The sequence below is a fragment of the Mandrillus leucophaeus genome, unplaced genomic scaffold (genome assembly GCF_000951045.1).
Source record: "Mandrillus leucophaeus isolate KB7577 unplaced genomic scaffold, Mleu.le_1.0 Scaffold326, whole genome shotgun sequence".
NCBI lineage: Eukaryota > Metazoa > Chordata > Mammalia > Primates > Cercopithecidae > Mandrillus > Mandrillus leucophaeus.
Window position 1 is genome coordinate 1,378,640 of NW_012103432.1, and position 18,650 is coordinate 1,397,289.

The 18,650-nt window shown below is 51.3% G+C and overlaps 1 protein-coding gene across 2 annotated transcripts in view; it reads right to left on the minus strand.

Moving 5' to 3' along the window:
• The window catches only part of ADCK1 (aarF domain containing kinase 1), a 112,988-nt gene that overhangs the window by 57,122 nt on the left and 37,216 nt on the right, over positions 1-18,650 (minus strand). Inside the window, exon 3 of one of the 2 annotated variants that reach the window (XM_011988263.1) lies at positions 18,193-18,396. The exons of the other annotated variant lie outside the window; for it this stretch is intronic. Coding sequence (XP_011843653.1) covers positions 18,193-18,396 — 204 coding nt within the window. The remainder of the gene's footprint in view (positions 1-18,192; positions 18,397-18,650) is intronic. 2 annotated transcript variants of the gene reach the window in all.

Genomic DNA, 18,650 nt, shown 5'->3' on the forward strand with positions numbered 1-18,650 from the left:
GGGCGCATGCCCATTCGTTGACATGTTGCCTATGGCTGCACTTGTGCCACCACTACAGAGGTAACCAGTTGTGACAGAGAGATGGTATGGCCTGCAACAGCTAAAACATTTATTATCTGACCCTGTGGTAGGCAGAAAAGGAGCCCCCCAAAGATGTTCACCTTCTGTGGCAAAAGATACTTTACAGGTGCGCCAAAGGCAAGGCTTTTGAGGTGGAAAGATGAACCTGGATTATCCAGGTGGGCCCAATATCAACCCAAGAATCCTTACAAGAGGAAGGTAGGAGGGCCAGAATTAGAGAAAGAGATGCCATGACAGATGCAGAGGTGACAGGGTGAAAAAGGCAGAGGGAGTCTGGAAGATGCTATACCACTGGCTGTAAAGACGAAGGAAGGGGCCACAAGCCACGGGAGGCAGGTGGCTTCTAAAAGCTGGAAAAGGCAAGAAAAGGGAGTCTCCCCTAAGCCTTTAGAAGGAATACAGCCCAGTCAACACCTTAATTTTCAGACTGCTGATCTGCAGGATAAGATAATAAATGTGTGTTGACTGAAACCATGCAATGCATGGTAATTTGTGACAGTGGGCAACAGGAGCCTCATACAGGCCCTTTACAAACTTTACGGACTGGTGATTAGAGCGCTAGTGTCACGCTCTCAGTGGAAGTCGTTTTTAGTCTTTTGCTATACTTTCTAGGGTCGTGGTGGGGCTGGAAAGTTGGGGAATGAGACGAGGGGAACACAGGTCAAGTGTGAACCCCAAGATGTGAGACCAGGAAGGGGAACATCACAGCTTCCTAGTTCTGCCATGCCAGGCGAGGACACCTGAAACCAGTCCCTGTTTCCCTCCCAGGCCTCCTCCTCAATGTCTCTCCTTCCCAGCACCAGGGCCAAATGCTCGGCCCTGCTCAGATGAAGCGACATCTTCCTCTCTTCCCGAGGAGCCCAATTTCCTCTGCCGCCTCACACGCAGGCAGCAGTCCTCGGTTCACACACAGCAGTGGGGCCAGGCCAGACTCTCATCGCTATGAGGACTTCCCGGTGGACGTGCAGGAGCCGTTCCAGCTGTTGAAATAACAGCCTCGGCCGGGCGCGGTGGCTCAAGCCTGTAATCCCAGCACTTTGGGAGGCCAAGGCGGGTGGATCACGAAGTCAGGAGATCGAGACCATCCTGGCTAACATGGTGAAACCCCGTCTCCACTAAAAAACAAAAAATTAGCCAGGTGTCTTGGCGGGCGCCTGTAGTCCCAGCTACTCGGGAGGCTGAGGCAGGAGAATGGCATAAACCCAGGAGGTGGAGCTTGTGGTGAGCCGAGATCATGCTACTGTACTCCAGCCTGGGCAACAGAGCGAGACTCCGTCTCAAAAAAAAAAAGAAATAGCCTCTCCATCCACAAACCCGGTGACAGGGAAACACACTCACCCCAGAGCTCTCATTAGATCAGGGTGGTTTTTTTTTTTTTTGTATCTAGAAACCAGGGACCATAGGCTGTTTAGCCTCTCAATGCTGAACCCCACATTGCTCAGTGCTACCTGCCAGCTTTCTGACCACAACTCACTCGCTCCTACCCTGAGGAAAGAGGGGGCAACTATGCAAATTCCAGCATTGTATAAAATTCCTTCCCCAACTGCCAGCAGGATGAACTGCTAACACCCCCCACTGTGCATGCCAGAATCCGGGGAGGTGTCTGTGGCGCCTCCACCTCCTCCACGCCTCTCCATGTAACCTATCCTTGAGTCCTATGGTTTCCATCTGCAAATATGTCAGTCCTCTCCTCTCCACTTCCCTATGTCCAAGCCACCATCCCCTTTTGCCCGGATGACCATAACGGCCCCATAACTGGTCTTCCAGTGAGTTCTACTCTTGTTCCCCACACCAGCCTTGGACCCCATCAGCACACCCAGCTCAGCTCTCCAGCCTCATCTTTCAGGGTCTCTGTCTGCCCTACTGCCACCAAGCTCCTCCTGTCCCTGGACAGACCCAGGCTCCTTCCCATCCTGAAGTCTCTGCATTCTTGTTCTCTCTGTCCCATCCACCTGTCCCTTAACCATCCTCTGGTCTCAGCTTCAATACTGCAACCTCCCTGTAGTCACTCAAATGCCAAGAGGAAAAGTCTAGGGCACTTTATCACAGGTGTTATTAAAGCTTTATTTTTCTCCTCACACATTTAACAGCTGCTCTTCCCCTATAAATAGATCATAGTGCCCTGATGGTAGATTGTTCACCCACATAACCCCTGGGGCCAGCACATACAAGCGCGATAAATACCTGCAAAGTCAAACAATGAATACACAAATGATTGGTGAAGTCCCAGCAAGGGGAGGGGACACGCACAGTCCACATACAGTAGACCCTGCCTGTGGACACCCAAGCCATCCAGGCCCAGCACCTGCCCCACCCCAGCCTGGGAGACACAGGCCTCCTTAGTCTGGCCTCAAAGTTCAGACCCCACCCTCAGGTGATAACAATAAAGGACATCTTCAGTTCTGCCCCAAAGGCCTTCTCCATGCCTTCATGTACATTCTCCTCTTGACCACATTAAAGTTCTGCTCACGTCTAACCTCCTCCAGAAAGCCCCAACGACCCCTCCTACAACCCTATTTGTGGATTCCAAGAACACCCAAATGCTGTAGCCCAAACCTCAGATAACTTTCTCTCTTCTAGTGCTGACCTCTTTCAAAGTGAAGTCTGTAACTCTTTCTGTACCTGAAATGCAAGCTCCTCAGAGGCATCAGCGTGGTTGTGACGAATCAAGAGGACTCAAGCAAAGCCGCCCATGCAGTTCCTTCCTCCAACCCTCTTGCCCTATTTGTACCACTGTGGAAAGAGTCCTGCACTCTCAGTAAGAGTACGGGGACGGGGGGCAGTCTAGTCCCATAGTCCCACCTCTGCCACCACCCAGCTATGGGACCTCAGCGAAGTCACCTCACTTTGGGTCTTAGTTCCTCACTTGTAAAAGCAGAGTGTTCGAGTACTTGATCCTGGTTAGCCTTTCTAATGCCATGATCCTGTAACTCCCACCTTCCATCCTAATGGTAGCCCAGTGTATTCATCTGTTCTCACACTGCTAATAAACACATACCCAAGGCTGGGGAATTTATAAAGAAAACAGGTTTAACTGACTTATAGTTCAGTGTGGCTGGGGAGGCCTCAGAAAACTTATAATTGTGGCGGAAGGGGAAGCAAACACTTCCTTCTTCACATGGTGGCAGGAAGAAGAATGAGTGCCCAGTGAAGGGGGAAGATCCTTATAAAACCATCAGATTATGTGAGAACTAACACACTATCACAAGAACAGGACGGGGGAGCTACAATTCAAGATGAGATTTGCGTGGGGACAGAGCCAAAGCGTATCACCCAGCATCATCCCAACAAACCTACACACACACACACATGCACACATTCAAACACAAGTACACATTCCAGTCCAGTTCTCCACCTGGGGTCAGGCTACACTGCCTGGTTACATGCAGGCACACACACGCACATGCACACTCATGCACATGCCAGCAGCTGCCGAGGCTTCCCTTCCAAAGTGGCACAGGTAAAGCCGCGGATGAGCTCCCCTTGAACAGGGCCTCCCATGGCATAAATCACCAAGGAGGCCTGGCCTGGGAAATGGGCTTGTTTCTGAAGCTCCATGAATAAAGAAGCAGGCACAGCTGGCCTATTCATAATCAGCATAAAAAGTTGATTAGCCCTTTCCAGATTAAACATTATTGTTTTAACAGTGAACATAAATCAGCTAGACATAGAGGGCTCGGCTCCCTCTGCTGCCAAGTGGCAGCAGCAGGTAGAAAGCGGTGGGGAGGGGGTGAGGGATAAGAGACTACTTATTGGTTACAGTGTATACTGCTCAGGCGACGGGTGCACTAAATCTCAGGATCGCCACTAAAGAACTTACCCTGTAATCCCAGTACTTCGGGAGGCCGAGATGAGCGGATCACGAGGTCAGGAGATCGAGACCATCCTGGCTAACACGGTGAAACCCAGTCTCTACTAAAAATACAAAAATTAGCCGGGCGCAGTGGCGGGCACCTGTAGTCCCAGCTACACAGGAGGCTGAGGCAGGAGAATGGCGTGAACCCGGGAGGCGGAGCTTGCAGTGAGTGGAGATTGCGCCACCGCACTCCAGCCTGGGCGACAGAGCGAGGCTCCGTCTCAAAAAAAAAAGAACTTACCCATGTAACCAAAAACCACCTGTACCCTAAAAACTATTAAACATTAAAACTTTTTTAAAAGCAGTAGGGAGGCTGGGCATAGTGGCTCACTCCTGTAATCCCAGCACTTTGGGAGGTCAAGGCCGGGAGGTCACCTGAGGTCAGGAGTTCGAGACCAGCCTGGCCAACATGCTAAAACCCCGTCTCTCCTAAAAATACAAAAAATTAGCTGGGCATGGTGGTGGACACCTGTAATCCCAGCTACTCAGGAGGCTGAGGCAGGAGAATCACTTGAACCCGGGAGGCAGAGGTTATAGTGAGCCAAGATCGTGCCACTGCACTGTAGCCTGGGCAACAAGAGCGAAACTCCATCTCAAAAAAAAAAAAACAAAAAGGAGTGGGGAAAGGGGACCTGGGGGCAGCAGCAGGAGAAGACCCAGCTCCAAGGAGGCAGGCAGGAGAGCAAGAGGGCACCCCTACTCTCCCCCAAGGCCAGCCCCCCACCGGAGAGCACAGAGGGGTAGCACCTTTCCCAGGGGTAAGACAGAGAAGAGCCTAACACCCCACTTCCCCCTTCTTCAAAGACCTCCTCGGCCACCTTATGATTGGCTTTAAAGGAACACAGGTCAGAGGCCAGCCCAGAGCAGAAGGCAAGATGTGGGGTCAGAGGAAAGGTGCCGGCCCCGCCCAACCTCGCAGGCAGGTCTCCCGGGTCACTTGCCTCCTAGAAACAGCCTGTGTAACTGAAGTGTATGTCTCTGGAGTCCGGTGACACTCAAGTTCAGTTCCTGGCTCAGCCATCGTCCTGCTGTGTGACCCTGAGGAAGTTACTTAACGTCTCGGAGTCTCAGCATCTATGTCTGGAAGTGATGGGAAAGGGATGCCAATCTCTCAGAGCTGTTGTGAGGACTAGATGAGACCATGGGTTTGAAAACATCTAATTCATGCCCAGGACAGAGGAAATGCTAAATATTCAGTTCCTTGACCTGCGAGGGTTCCTCATCTGCCTGCCCTGCCTCCCGCTTAGGAATGCTGACAGAAGGCGTAAGCTGCTAGGATGAGAAACCTTTGTGAAAAGCACAGGACCCTTTGCAAAGAGCCACGGAATGCTGGGGTTAGAAGCCTGGGTTCCGAAGCCAGACCTGACTCTGCTCACATTCTCTGAGTGACTCAGGCACAAGACCTAACATCTCTGGCCTCAGTTTGCACCTCTGTGAAATAGGAATAATAAAAACAGTACTTACTCTCACAGAGCAGTTGTGAGGCTTATAGGAGATGATGCTGGCCTAGCCCTGACAGTGCTCCATCTGCTCCCCACCAGCTCCTGCATGACCCCCAGGATTTGCATCTGTGCCAGAGACTCCCTGGGACTTCCAAGTCTCAGGAAGTATCAGCCCCCAGGAGCAGCTGTCAGTTAAAGAAGTTAGGGCCAGGCACTTCGGGAGGTCAAGACAGGCAGATCACCTGAGGCCAGGAGGTTGAGACCAGCCTGGCCAACATGGGGAAACCCTGTCTCTACTAAAAACACAAAAATTAGCCTGGCTTGGTGGCACATGCCTGTAATCTCAGCTACTTGGGAGGCTGAGGCGGGACAATCGCTTGAACCCGGGAGGCGAGGGTTGCAGTGAGCAGAGATCATGCCACTGCACTCTAGCCTGGGCAACCGAGTGAGACTCTGTCTCAGAAAAAAAAAAAAAAAGAAGAAGAAGTTAGAAAGTCGTTGTATGAGTGAATATCTTACCTTGGCCCTTGGGTGGGATGGGTGAACAGAACGTATTTGACAGCGTTTCCAAGTCTGCCCACAGGACTGACCTGATTTTGCCCACAGTAGCCACTGGTTTAAGAGCAGAGAGTTACTAGCTGCCTCCTCCTTCCTGAACCATGTGCCCACTTCCCTACTGGCAGCATCTGAGCATCCCACAAAATCACTTTTACTCAAATTATTGTTTGTTTTTAGGAAAGCGCAAACTAAGACAAGCACGTATTCCTCACTCATTTGGCCTTGTTGGCCAGTATGTTCATTGTACATCTGGGCAGGCCTGAGGCTCCTCCAACAAGCCATCCCTTCTCCTGGGGCTATCACCAGGAAGAACAGACCTCTGGGTCACGAGGAGACAGGGAGAGACATCAGAAGCCACTGCAATCACATCCACTCTGCCCATACCGACAGCCCCAACCTTGAGCAGCCTGCAGGAAGACCCATTCCCCATCTCCCTGGGGAAGAGAAGGAAGCCCATGAGTTCCAGTCAGGGAGGAAATGAGGGCTCTGTGACCCCTGTGGCAGTCCCATAAGGCATGGGGCCAACTGCCAAGGCAGGTCCTTCAAGAGCCGTGACCATGGCGTTTGTCCTCCAGGCTACGGCCTCCTGACTCACTGCCCAGCCTGGGACGCTCATGCTCTGAGCTCCAGGGAGATGTTGAGGGGAGAAAAATGGCACCTGCCCTAGCCTAGGGAGACAGCTAAAAAGGCTCCATAGGGAGAGCTCACCTTTGCCAGATATGGATGATGGAAAGAGCCTCCTCAAACGGCCCCTCCTTGGGAGCCGTCCATCCATCCTACACCATTAGCTCACTTTGCCTAAAATGTCTCTTTATCAGTCTTGGGCACACACAAGAACACACATACACTATTAGCCGATTTGACTTTACTTCTAAGACCTGGGGCCTCAGAAGACACCCTAAAACTTGCCACAGCAAGACCCAATGCCTATGGCTCTCTTTAATGTCCCCCAGAAACCAACCCTTCTGCAGGGCTAGGAGCTGCATAGCAGGAAGAGTGGAGGTGTCATCATCAGAGCTCAAATCCTGGTTCTGCTTCTTACTAGCTATGTGAACATGGCTGTTACCCTCTCAGGGCCTCTGCCTCCTCAAATGGAAAACCAGAATGGTAATCTACCAGCCTTGCAGTTATTGTAAAGGTTACAAAACAATATCTGTAACACATCCAGCCAATGTATACTACATAACAAGTACCAAATAAACACAGCCATATGTTATTATCCACCAACACTAATACCTACCACCTTGTCTGCCTTTACCCATCTGTGTTGGTCTGTTCTCACCTTGCTATAAAGAAATACCTGAGGCTGGGTAATTTATAAAGAAAAGTGGGGTGGGGTGGAGCAGACACTATTTAAGCCAGTACAACATCTGACTTAGGCTAAGTCAATCGGAGTCCTGCAATTGGGGAGCAGGGTCAGGCCCTCTTAGGTGTGAAGCTGAGAAGACGTGAGGGTAAAAGCTGCCAATGGTAGCTGGTCATGGAGGGAAGCAGCTGTGAATGAGGCTGACGCACAGAGAGAAGTTGCCGGGAGAGATACAAGAGTCCCAGAGGAGCGCCCCAAGGCCCAACTCTAGCCCAACCCTATCTACAATGCAACACATCTCCTTTTTTGCCTTGGCTCGTTCAACTTGGAGTTACGATTCTTACTACAGAAGACCTAATGCACCCATCTGCTGTGGGCTGAACCGTGCCCCCCAAATATTCATATGTGGAAGTCCTAACCCCAGCCTAGAATGTGACCTTATTTGGAAACGAGGTCACTGCAGATATATTCATAATTAGTTAAGATGAGGTCACACTGGAGTAGCACAATCATAATCCAATATGACTGTGTCCCTATAAAAAGGGGAAATTTGGACACAGAGCCAGACACCCACATGAAGAGGACACCATGTGAAGATGAAGGCAGAGATCGGGGATGTGCATCCCCAAACCAAGGAACACCAGAGATTGCCAGCAAACCCCCAGAAGCTGGAGCCGAGGCTTGGAACAGATTCTCCCTCACGGCCTCAGAAGGAACCCACCCTGCTGACACCTTGATCTCAGACCTCTGGCTTCCAGAACTGTGGGACGATACATTTGTTGTTTAAGCCACAGGTTTGGGGCTAGCCCTAGAAAACAATACGCCATCTGACCAAAGCTCCCTGCCACCCCAGGCCAGCTTGTCGGCTCTCTGGGCATTGAATTACCTGTGGTCATCACTCACCACCAACTGCCAACCCTGTGTGCCCTCAGAATTCCCCTCCTCAAATCTTACTCATCCTTCAAGGACCAGTTCAAAGCCCAAACCCCCACCACCAGGAACCCGCCTCTGAACTTCCCCTGAACTTCCCATCCATCAGCCCCACAGCTGAGGGCTTAATTGTTCTCTAATTACTCCCTCTGTGCTCGGTTCTGCCTGCTTGGCTTTGGAGGGAGGGGCACGGCGTTAACATTCTGTATATCCCCCGCTGCAGTGGCACATGGGTAAGAGAAGAGCAGTTGCTCCACAAATCTGTATTCTCTAGGTGAGCAAACCAACAAGTGGTGGGCCCCAACCTTCCCGGGGTTAGTGAATGGGGCCACCGTGGGCTGAGGCCTTTTATCTGCAGGAAGTGGGTAGGGAACAGTCCAGACACACCAGCTGATCAGAGGGCTTGGGCACGACCCTGCGCACTAGATCCCAAAAGAGGGGAGGCACCCCACGTGCAGCCTGTGGACCGAGAGTGAACCGGTGAACACATTAGTATAATCACCCCAAACCACTGGCAAGACAAAAGACTGGCAGAAGGACAAAAAGAACTATAGGATCCTGGACTTAGAAAAAATGCGGCTTCCTCAAAGTTCACAGGAAATCACAAGGTCCCAAGGCCGATGAAAGCTGCGGAGGCCCGCTGGGTGGCTCTGACAGCAAGGCCAGCCCGATTGCTCCACTGAGTGCTGCCCTCTCTTCTGGGCACTGAGCTTCCATCTGAAACAGAATAGTCCAGGAGAAAGAGCACCGGATCACGAACCAGGAGACCTGGGTTCTAGTCCTGTTTCTACCACCAACCAGTTGTGTCATTGAGCAAGTGACTGCCCCTCTCTGAGCCTCAGTTTCCTCACCCATGAAATGTGGGGGTTGCATTAAATGATTTATAAGCCCTCACGACCCGTGAGTGATTCTCCCAGATGACTTTTGTCCAAAGCACTTGCCACTGAACAGAAGATGAACAGAGTCAGTATTTGTTAAACCTCAGGAAGATTGAGGCACCAGGCAAGGTGCTGGATACAAGATGAGAGTGCCGGTCTTACTGCCAAATTTCATCCTCACAATGACTCTACACATGATAAGCACAGCTGACAGTGAACTGGCATATACCATTCACCAGGCGGTGCACTGTGGCTGGGATATAACATCCAATCCTCACTGCAGCCCTGTTCATGGGAAGGCTCTCTTATCATCCCTGTTTACACATGAGGAAACCAAATCTCAGCAAAATCACAAAATTTACCCAGAATGACATAGAACATGGTGACACCGGGATTCGAGGTGCAGGACACAGGCTGGGAGCAGGGCAAAGACAGGGGACAGGCCTGCAGGAGGGCAGTGGTCACAGGGAGGAGGCCGGGCCAGATGGGCCATCAGCAGGAAGCGCAAGCCAGGGCCACCTCAACCATTGCCTTGCCTCTCCCGCAGTGACTAACGGCAGGCCATCCGTCCGCGCTGACAGCAACGCTTCCTGCCATCCATCTCCCACTAGTTAAATTGCAATTTTATGGCCAAAATCTCTCTCTCATAATTGATAAAAATCTTCTTTTGATGTCAGCATTATTGGGGGGGAAATGGGTTTTTTTCTTCTTCATTATGTTTTTAATACAAATGTATTTTTTATTGAGAGCTGCTGGGAAGGCAGGATGAGGCCCAGCCGGGAGGAGGTGATCGCACTCCCTGGCCCCCAGTTCTCCTACACATGGCTTCACAGCCACCAGATCCTTCTGTTCCATTCCCAGAATACTCATCTGGTACCCTTCTCAGGGACAGTCTAGGGAGACAAACCAGATGCCTGAACAAACAAAGGTGGTGCTCAGGACCAGGAGAAGCAAGTCTACAGATCGCCGAAGGCTTCCAGGAGGGCTTCCAGGTAGCTTTGGGCCTGTGATGCAGCCTGGGCTGGTAGAGGGTGAGCTGACCTCATCTGGACCCTGCCAGCATGGGAGAACGGCACTCCAAGGGGCACAGCCAGGGCACTCCAGGGGGCAGGGACCCCAGGGGCTAGTACAGTACCTGGCACAGAGGAGGTGCTCAGTAAATGCACATGAGTAAACAAGAGGAGGATGGGGAGAAGTTGGATCAGCGCTGGAAAGAAGGCAGCAAAGAATATGAGAGCCTGGAGGCATCTCTCCCCTGTGGGGGCTGCAGGCACAGGTGGAGTCTGTCCCCAGGGTAGGAGGGGCTCTCCTACCCCCCTTCTGCTCTAACCACTTCCCTACTCTCAGTCCAGCCCAGGGCATGCTCAGCCCTGGATACAGTCCATACCTGGCCCCACCAGGACACTGTAAGGGAAGCCAAATCTGGCTGCCACCTTACAAGTGAAGAGGGCTAGGCGAGTGGGTCCTAAATACAGCACAGCCACCAACTCCATGACTAAGGGCACCTGTGACTCCTCGTTGGCAAACTGGCCAGACTTCCACCTCCGCTCACCCCTCATCCACGGAATTAGCCCTGCCTGGAGACCAAGAGCACATACGTCAGAGTCCCTAATCCAGAGGAAAGCTGCCAAAGAGCCTTGGGAAACTGCAGCAATTAACCCTAACCAGCTGAGCTGCCCCCCAGGTAACCCTCCAAAGTGGAAGACAGAGCCCTAGAAACCCAGGCTGCTCCTTAGGGAGCCTGTGGGGATTTCCAAAAATAGCGGCGAAGGGGCTGGCCAGGTAGAGTGCTGGGTACTGATCAGGAAGAGGAAGAGAAAGGAGGATTATTCTAGCAAAACAGTACAGTCATGTGCCGCATGACCAACATTTTGGTCAACAATGGACCACATATGCAAAAGCGGTCCATTATATTAATAACACCATATTTTTACTGTACCTTTTCTATGTTTAGATAGATAAATACTCACCATTGTGTTACAATTGCCTAGAATCAAGCCTCCCTTAGTCTCATATTCTGAAAAGAACAGGCTATACCATATACCCCAAGTATATCGTAGGCTATCCCATCTAGGTTTGTGTAAGTATGATGTTCACACAGCAACAAAATCGCCTAATTATGCATTTCTCAGAACATATCACCATCATTAAGCAACATATGACTGAATAGGGGACAGAGAGTTGTACCAGTTATCAGAAGCCCAGGTAAAGATGGAACTCTGCCATTTACGAGTCTCTCAAAACCTCAGTTCCTGTTCATATAAAGCACACAGCAGAATACACAGAAATAATAATTTTTTTTTTTTTTTAAGGCAGAGTCTCGCTCTGTGTCCCAGGCTGGAGTGCAGTGGCGCGATCTCGGCTCACTGCAAGCTCCGCCTCCCGGGTTCACGCCATTCTCCTGCCTCAGCCTCCCAAGTAGCTGGGACTACAGGCGCCCACCACCACGCCCAGCTAATTTTTTGTATTTTTAGTAGAGACGGGTTTTCACCGTGTTAGCCAGGATGGTCTCAATCTCCTGACCTCGTGATCCGCCTGCCTGGGCCTCCCAAAGTCCTGGGATTACAGGCGTGAGCCACCACGCCCGGCCACAGAGATAATTATTAACGTTTACTGACCCTTGCCCTGCAGCAAGCTTGTTCTAGGTGCTCCACAATCTTTAACTCCATCCATCCCCACATCAAGCCTAGGTGGCAGGTAGTGTTATGATTCCAATTTTAGGGATCAGGAAATGGAGGGATAGGACAGAGAGGGTAAGTATCATGCCCAAGGCCACAAAGCCAATATACCAACAGGCAGTTTGGCTCTTGCCTACCGCCAAGGCTCGCTATGAAGCTCCAGGCCGTGTGAAAGCAGACTGAGGGCACACATGTGCAATCCTGGCAGAGGGCCACATGGGAAATTATGATGGTTAATTTTATACATCAACCTGGCGGGGCCATGGCACCCAGATATTAGGCCAAGCATTACTCTAGATGTTTCTGTGAGGGGTTTTGTTTTTGTTTTTGTTTTGATACAGGGTGTCACTCTGTCACCTGGGAGGCTGGAGTGCAGTGGAATGATCTTGCCTCACTGCAACCTCCACCTCCCGGGTTCAAGGGATCTCCTGCCTCACCCTCCTGAATAGCTGGGATTACAGGTGTGCACGACCACACTTGGCTAAATTTTGTATTTTTTTTAGTAGAGACGGAGGTTTCACCATGTTGCCCAGGCTGGTCTCGAACTCCTGACCTCAGGTGATCTGCCTGCCTCAGCCTCCCAAAGTCCTGGGATTACAGGCATAAGCCATCGCACTCAGCTGTGTGAGGGTACTTTTAGGTGACATTTACAGTTTGTTTTATTAATTCAATTTTTTAAAAAAATTTCTTAACAGAGATGGGGTCTCACTATATTGCCCAGGTTTGTCTCGAACTCCTGGGCTCAAGCAATCCTCCCATCTCAGCCTCCCAAAGTGCTGGGATTACAGGCATGAGCCGCTGTGCCCAGCCAAGATTTACAGTTATATTAGTGGACTGTGAATAAAACAGATTACTCTCCATAGCACGGGTGGGCCTCATGCAGTCAGATAAGGGGCTGAATAGAACAAAGACTGACCTTCCCCAAGCAACAAGGAATTCTGCCAGCAGGTAACCTTCAAACAGCCTTCAGACTTGAACTGCACCATCGGCTCTTCTCTCCAGCCTGCTGCGTCACTCTGCAGATTTTGGACTTCCCAGCCTCTATAACCCACGTCAGCCAATTCCTTAACATCAGTTGGTCTCTTTTTTTTTCTCTCTCTCTCTCTCCATACACACACACAAGTAAACATGAATGCACAAACACACACACACATTCATATCCTATTGGTTCTGTTTCTCTAGAGAGCCCTGACTTACACAGGAATGAAATCCAGCCCAGCCCTGGCCAACCTGCCATAGACTGGAGGAAGGGATGCAAAAAGAGGGTGCCTTTCCCCCCCACCCCATCAAGTTCTCCACAGGACAGCAGAGGTGCTATGTGCCCCTCACCGAGGCAGGCCTTCTCCTGCCTTGTCTCTCCACTTCTGCCTTGTTCGTGCTGGTCCTTGCACCTACAGTGCCTTCTCTCTGCCCCACCACCGAGCAGGATAAACCGTTGATGTTCTTGGAGGAAAGGCTTCTTTATCTCTTTTCTGAACATTTGCTTAACCCTTGAGCGAACAAGACAAACCGCCCTCCCACTGCACCCACAGGCTCTTACAAAACAACTGGATATGAATTATTCTACCTGTTGCACAACGGTACCCCTGCACCTTCTCTCTCCTTCATTCTCATTGAAACTCCAGTCAGATGGTACATCAAGAACACAGAGCACCAGCAACATACACTTGTCCCTAGATACTATGGGGAGCTGTAAAATAAGGTCCCCTGGGAGGAAAGATCAGGGGGTGAAAAACTGATAAAAACTAATTTCAAAGTACAAAAGCCAAACCACACCACCCAGACACCAATATAAGCATTGCCCCTAACAGAGGTATTTCTGTGCTCCATGCCAGCAGCTGGCCTCATTTCCTTCAGTTTCTCATGGGATTTCAGAGGTGGAAAGAACTTTTTCTGATACAACTATATTCTAGGACATAACTGGATTTTTTTTTTTTTTTTTTTTGAGACAGAGTCTCACTCTCTTGCCCAGGCTGGAGTCCAGTAGGCTGATCTCAGCTCACTGCAACCTCCGCCTCCCGGGTTCAAGTGATTCTCCTGTCTCAGCCTTCCAAGTAGCTTGGATGACAGGCGCCCGCCACCACACCCAGCTAATTTTTCTATTTTTAGTAGAGACAGGGTTTCACCATGTTGGTCAGGCTGGTCTCGAACGCCTGACCTCAAGTGATCCACCTGCCTCAGCCTCCCAGTGGGATTATAGGCATGAGACACCATGAACGGCTTGGACCATTTCTTGAAATAGGCTGTAACAAGATCTGATTTGTCTGTATGTCATGGGGGCAGGGATAGATGTGTGTGTGTGTACATGACCAAAGATAACAGCACAGTGCGGTTCACAATTCTACAGATCATCCCTTAATTCCCACAATAACTCTATCCCCAAGCTTCCCACCCACCTCAGACCTCCCCATCTATATCTTCCTCCCCTTTTCAAAGATGACCTCATCTCCCACATTACTAAAAATTCAAGCTATTAGGCAAATTCTTTCAATCACCCAACCACAGGCCCCACACCACTCCATATATCTCAGTTTCTTCATCCTTCTTTTGATCAGTCCCTTCCCAAGTCCTTCTCTCCCTCAGGCTCACATTCTGAAAAGAACATTCTAGGCCCTTCATAATGTAGCCTCAGCCCCAAACCTACAATCTCTGCTCCAGTATTCACCGGCTGAATGCCACATTGTAATCAACAAGACTTCACTGTTCACCTCCATGCTTTATGCTTTCCTGTCCCTGCACCTCTGCTGAGCCCAGCTTATTAATCAGTAATCACTTCCTCCAACATCCACGTCCTCCAATTCCATCCATCTCTAAGGGGCTGGGTCAGAGGCCACCTGCTTCAGAAAGCCTCCATCTGCCCAAGGCAACCTCTCTCTCCTCAGCAAGCTCCTTGAGCACTATGTGGCCATGTATTACCATGATGAGTGAACCTCCCAGGACCCTGGACTGTGAGGACTGGAACGAGGTCTTACCCACCCCTGGCTACACCCAAGTGTCCATCACTGTCCTTTTTCACTAAATACCAACTGCGTAGACCAGCAGGAGAGAGAAGGAATGAAAGAAACGGTGCTGAGGCACAGAATCACTAGCCATTAGAGACTGTGGAGCATCAGAGAACTCCTAACCCCAATGCCACGTCCTCCAACATGGAGCCAAGGGCTCAGGCACCCAGGGTGGTCAACAGCCTCGTGGCTGAGGCCTATGCATACCCATCAGGGTGTAGAGATGTCAGTCTGGGTTCCTTCAACAGCGTGAACCATGCCCAAGAGTAGAAAGAGCCCCAGTCTCGTCCACCTGGTCAGGGATCCCTCAAAAGGGAAGCGCCAGGTCTTCACAACCATCCCTGACTTGCAAGCTCAGGCGCCATCTGCTGGCCAAGGTCAGCACTGCATCTGGACCCACAGCCCCAAGGGCAGTCAAGGGGACCAAGGCTGGGAACACCCCCGACCCAGTCCAGAGCCAGGTCACCTTTGAGGAGACAGAAACGACCCCACTTCCCAGAGGCTGGGCTCCTGTTTGCCTCCTGGAACCTGTCTTTCAGGATATAAGCCTAACATCCAAATAAAGGAAAAAAGTAAGTTTCCTTCTGGTAATACTAGCTGAGAAACTTCCAAGATACACACATAGACACACACAACTGCTTTTTTTTTCCTGCCAAATAGAAGCTGTTATGTAGAGGACAAATCACCAGCCTGGGAATTAGAGGACGTGAGGTCTTATCCTGCTGCTTGTTATGGGCCCTCCCTTAGCAATGTGGCCCCCAGCACACTCCCTGCCTGAGCCAATGCTATGCAAGGATGGTGCCCCTTCAAGTGCCCTCACCTCTGCACTGATGGTGCCAGCTGATGTGCAGAAATTCTGACTGATCCAGAAATGAATATGAACCGTGGGGTCCAGAAGTACTGCACCCTCAATCTTACCCCCACACCCATGCTGGCAACACCCCACAGGGCCGGGCCCCACCTGCCTGCGACAGGGACGGGTCTGAGGACATAGTGACCTCTAACACTGCTGCTGACCATCCAAGTGTCTCTCTCACCGCACCTCCACTCTCTACAGTCTGAGCTTTAGGAGCACTTACGGAATCTCTGAGTCCAAGGTAACCTCAAGCCTATCTGAGGACCGGGACCTAGGAAGGTGGTGAGGCAAGACTGACAGCCTCTTTTAAGCCAGGGATGAAACAGAGCTTTCTACAGGTCTTGGGCTGCCATGGAGCTGAGGATGAGTGGGGCCCACTCAAGCATCCTGGGGGCGAGACTGCTCCCCGAGAAGTGTCATGGGAGGGGCTGGAGGAGGCTGGAAATGCCAAGTGAGTGACATTCCCCCGCCCTCACACCCCCACACGCACCCACCCTTCTTCCCACATGGCCCCGCTCCCCTCCCTCCACCCACACACTGGGAAAGTGTGTCACCAGGGAACAAATGCCATCTTCCCAGGGGGAGGAGGAGGACGATGGCAGGGAAGACGGAGTGTGTGCCTGTGGGGCCCTGGTAAGTACCCAGAGGGCTCTGAAGAAGCTCCCCAGCTATGAGGGATGCCCCTCAGAACCATGACATGGACAGTGGCCCATTTTCTCAGGGAGCTAAAGAAGCATTGTGGGGCAGGAGCCACATGGCCACTGTGCTCAGGGCTAATCGGCAGGGGGTGGAGGGGATCGGAGAAGGGGCCCTGAAGAGCAGACGACGTCCTCCAACCCCAAACATTCTTTAGCCAGCTGGGTGGGCCACCATGACTGCTGACACTCCAAACTGCCCTCACTCCACCCTGGCTTGGGGACAGCCACTGACATGCCCTTGTCCCACCTCCCTCCCCAGCTCGCCAGACAAGTCAGCCTCCAAGGGTTAACCTGCTGCCTTCTGCTCCTTTTTTCCACCCCCAGAGAGCTGCCGCACGCCAGCAATGATGCACTTCACACTGTTATTACCGTGATTTATTTAGTTTTAATTTTGGGGTGAATCTCGTGCTGTTAGAAGCTGGGGGCCAAGAGTCTTGTTAAGAGGCAAAGCCATACGTGGGCTGGCACTGTGCCAATTCAGTCCCCTCTGCCTAGGGTCCTTCTTTCCTGACCCTGCTCCTCCCAGCTTGCAGCCTGCTCCCTGAAGCCAGCCACAGATCGGGTTTACCTTTCACTCACTGTCCCTCCCTTTGGAGGAAATGTTCCTCAGTGGCAGAGGAGTCAGAGACGTTTCTATGCTCACCCCCTGTGTGATCCAAGCCCCGCTCCAGGCCAGGATACCACTGAGAAGCGGGACACCTTTGGATGGATGCTGCGTAGCTGGGGCCAGCTCCACATTAAGGGACCAATGGTCGGGGCCAGCTCCCTGTAAAAAGGGAACCACTGGTCTTTATCAAACCTCTGCCCCACTCTCCCGGCCCTGTGCCAAGTAGCCTAAGGACACTATTTCTAGTTCATCCATTGGCTCTTTAAGCAGCCCCAGGGCACCTGCTAGGTATTGTTTTGGAGCCGTAAATAGAGTAAAAGGACTGTCTTGGTCTTCATCCTCAAAGACTGTGACTTGCAGGGAAACCCTTAGACACAACTAATCAATCCACAAGTTGCACAAGTGCAGGGAGCAAAGTTCTGCAGAGCCCAAAGGAGGGATAAGATTGGTCAAGGAAGGGTCACAGAAGACTTCCTAGAAGAGCTTGGGTTTGGACGGGAAACCCAGCACCTAGCACCCTGCCTGGGATTTGCTAGCTGGGTAGACAGATAGGCAGATGGCCTGAAGTCACTTGACAAGTAGAGAAAGAAGCAAAGACACCAGGCAGATGGTAGACCATGGCACAAGCACTGGGGACTAAGAGAACACAGTGAGCTTGAGACAGGTAGCACAATGGGACCAGAGCATGGGGAAATAACCATAATAGTATAGAACACCATTACTATACAAATAATAGCTAATATTTGTTGAGCACTTGCTCTACATCAGGTACTACACTAAGCACCTTCTATTCATTATCCCATCTAATCCACACAGCAACCTTATGTGGTGGGCTACAGATAAGGAAAGTGAGGTGCCAAGATCAATCATGTGTGCAAAGTCCAAGTTCTTGGCTCTAGAGTCTAAACCACAGTGTCACTCTGCCCCACCAACTAATAGACAGGTAGGTGGAAACCAGATGGGATGGGCTTGAAAGCCCTGCTGAGGATAAAGCTTCAATAAGGCATTAAACCTTCAGTAAGTGACAGATATTATTAGGTTGAACCATATGAATCATATATAGGTTTCGGGTCAGTAACAGTCTCATAGGAACTATTTCATATGGTTGAACTGGTATGTTTCACTGAGGGCCACTGAGATTCCTTCTAACCTCTTTGATTTCAGCACTGAGAGTGGCTGTGACATTTGGTTTTGTGTCACTGGTGGATCCCCAGCACCCTGGCCGAGACTGCAAGAATTCAGCTGGGGCCTTTTCTGAAGCATCCCAACCCAGGCCCATCCCCGCTGCAAAGGTGGGTACCTCCTTGCCCAGATCCTCTCGGATGACCTGGCGGATCTCTTGCATGCTGCTCTGTGGGGCCTGGCTGTGCAGGACCTTCAGCGTGCTGGTGTACTCCTCTGGCAACAGGTAGTCCAGTGCCCCCAGGTGCTGGCCAACCTTGATGAAGGTGCCCCGGTTGGCACAGCAGAGCTCACAGAGACGCCTGGCAGAGCGAAGGTGCACCTGCAGGAAGACAGGCCAGGGCCAGAGAGGTGTGAGTACAGACTGTTCCCTAGACCTTGTTCCCTTCACCTTCCTGCTCTGCTTGAAAACCCTCATTACCCCACAATGTCCAGGGAAGGCGCATGCACACGCACACACACACACACACACACACACACACACACACACACCCCTTCTCCCTTGGTGTCCAGCTTCCTGGTACGTAGGGCAGTCAACTCCAACCTCATACAGAGGCCGCCCTTCATACATGGCCC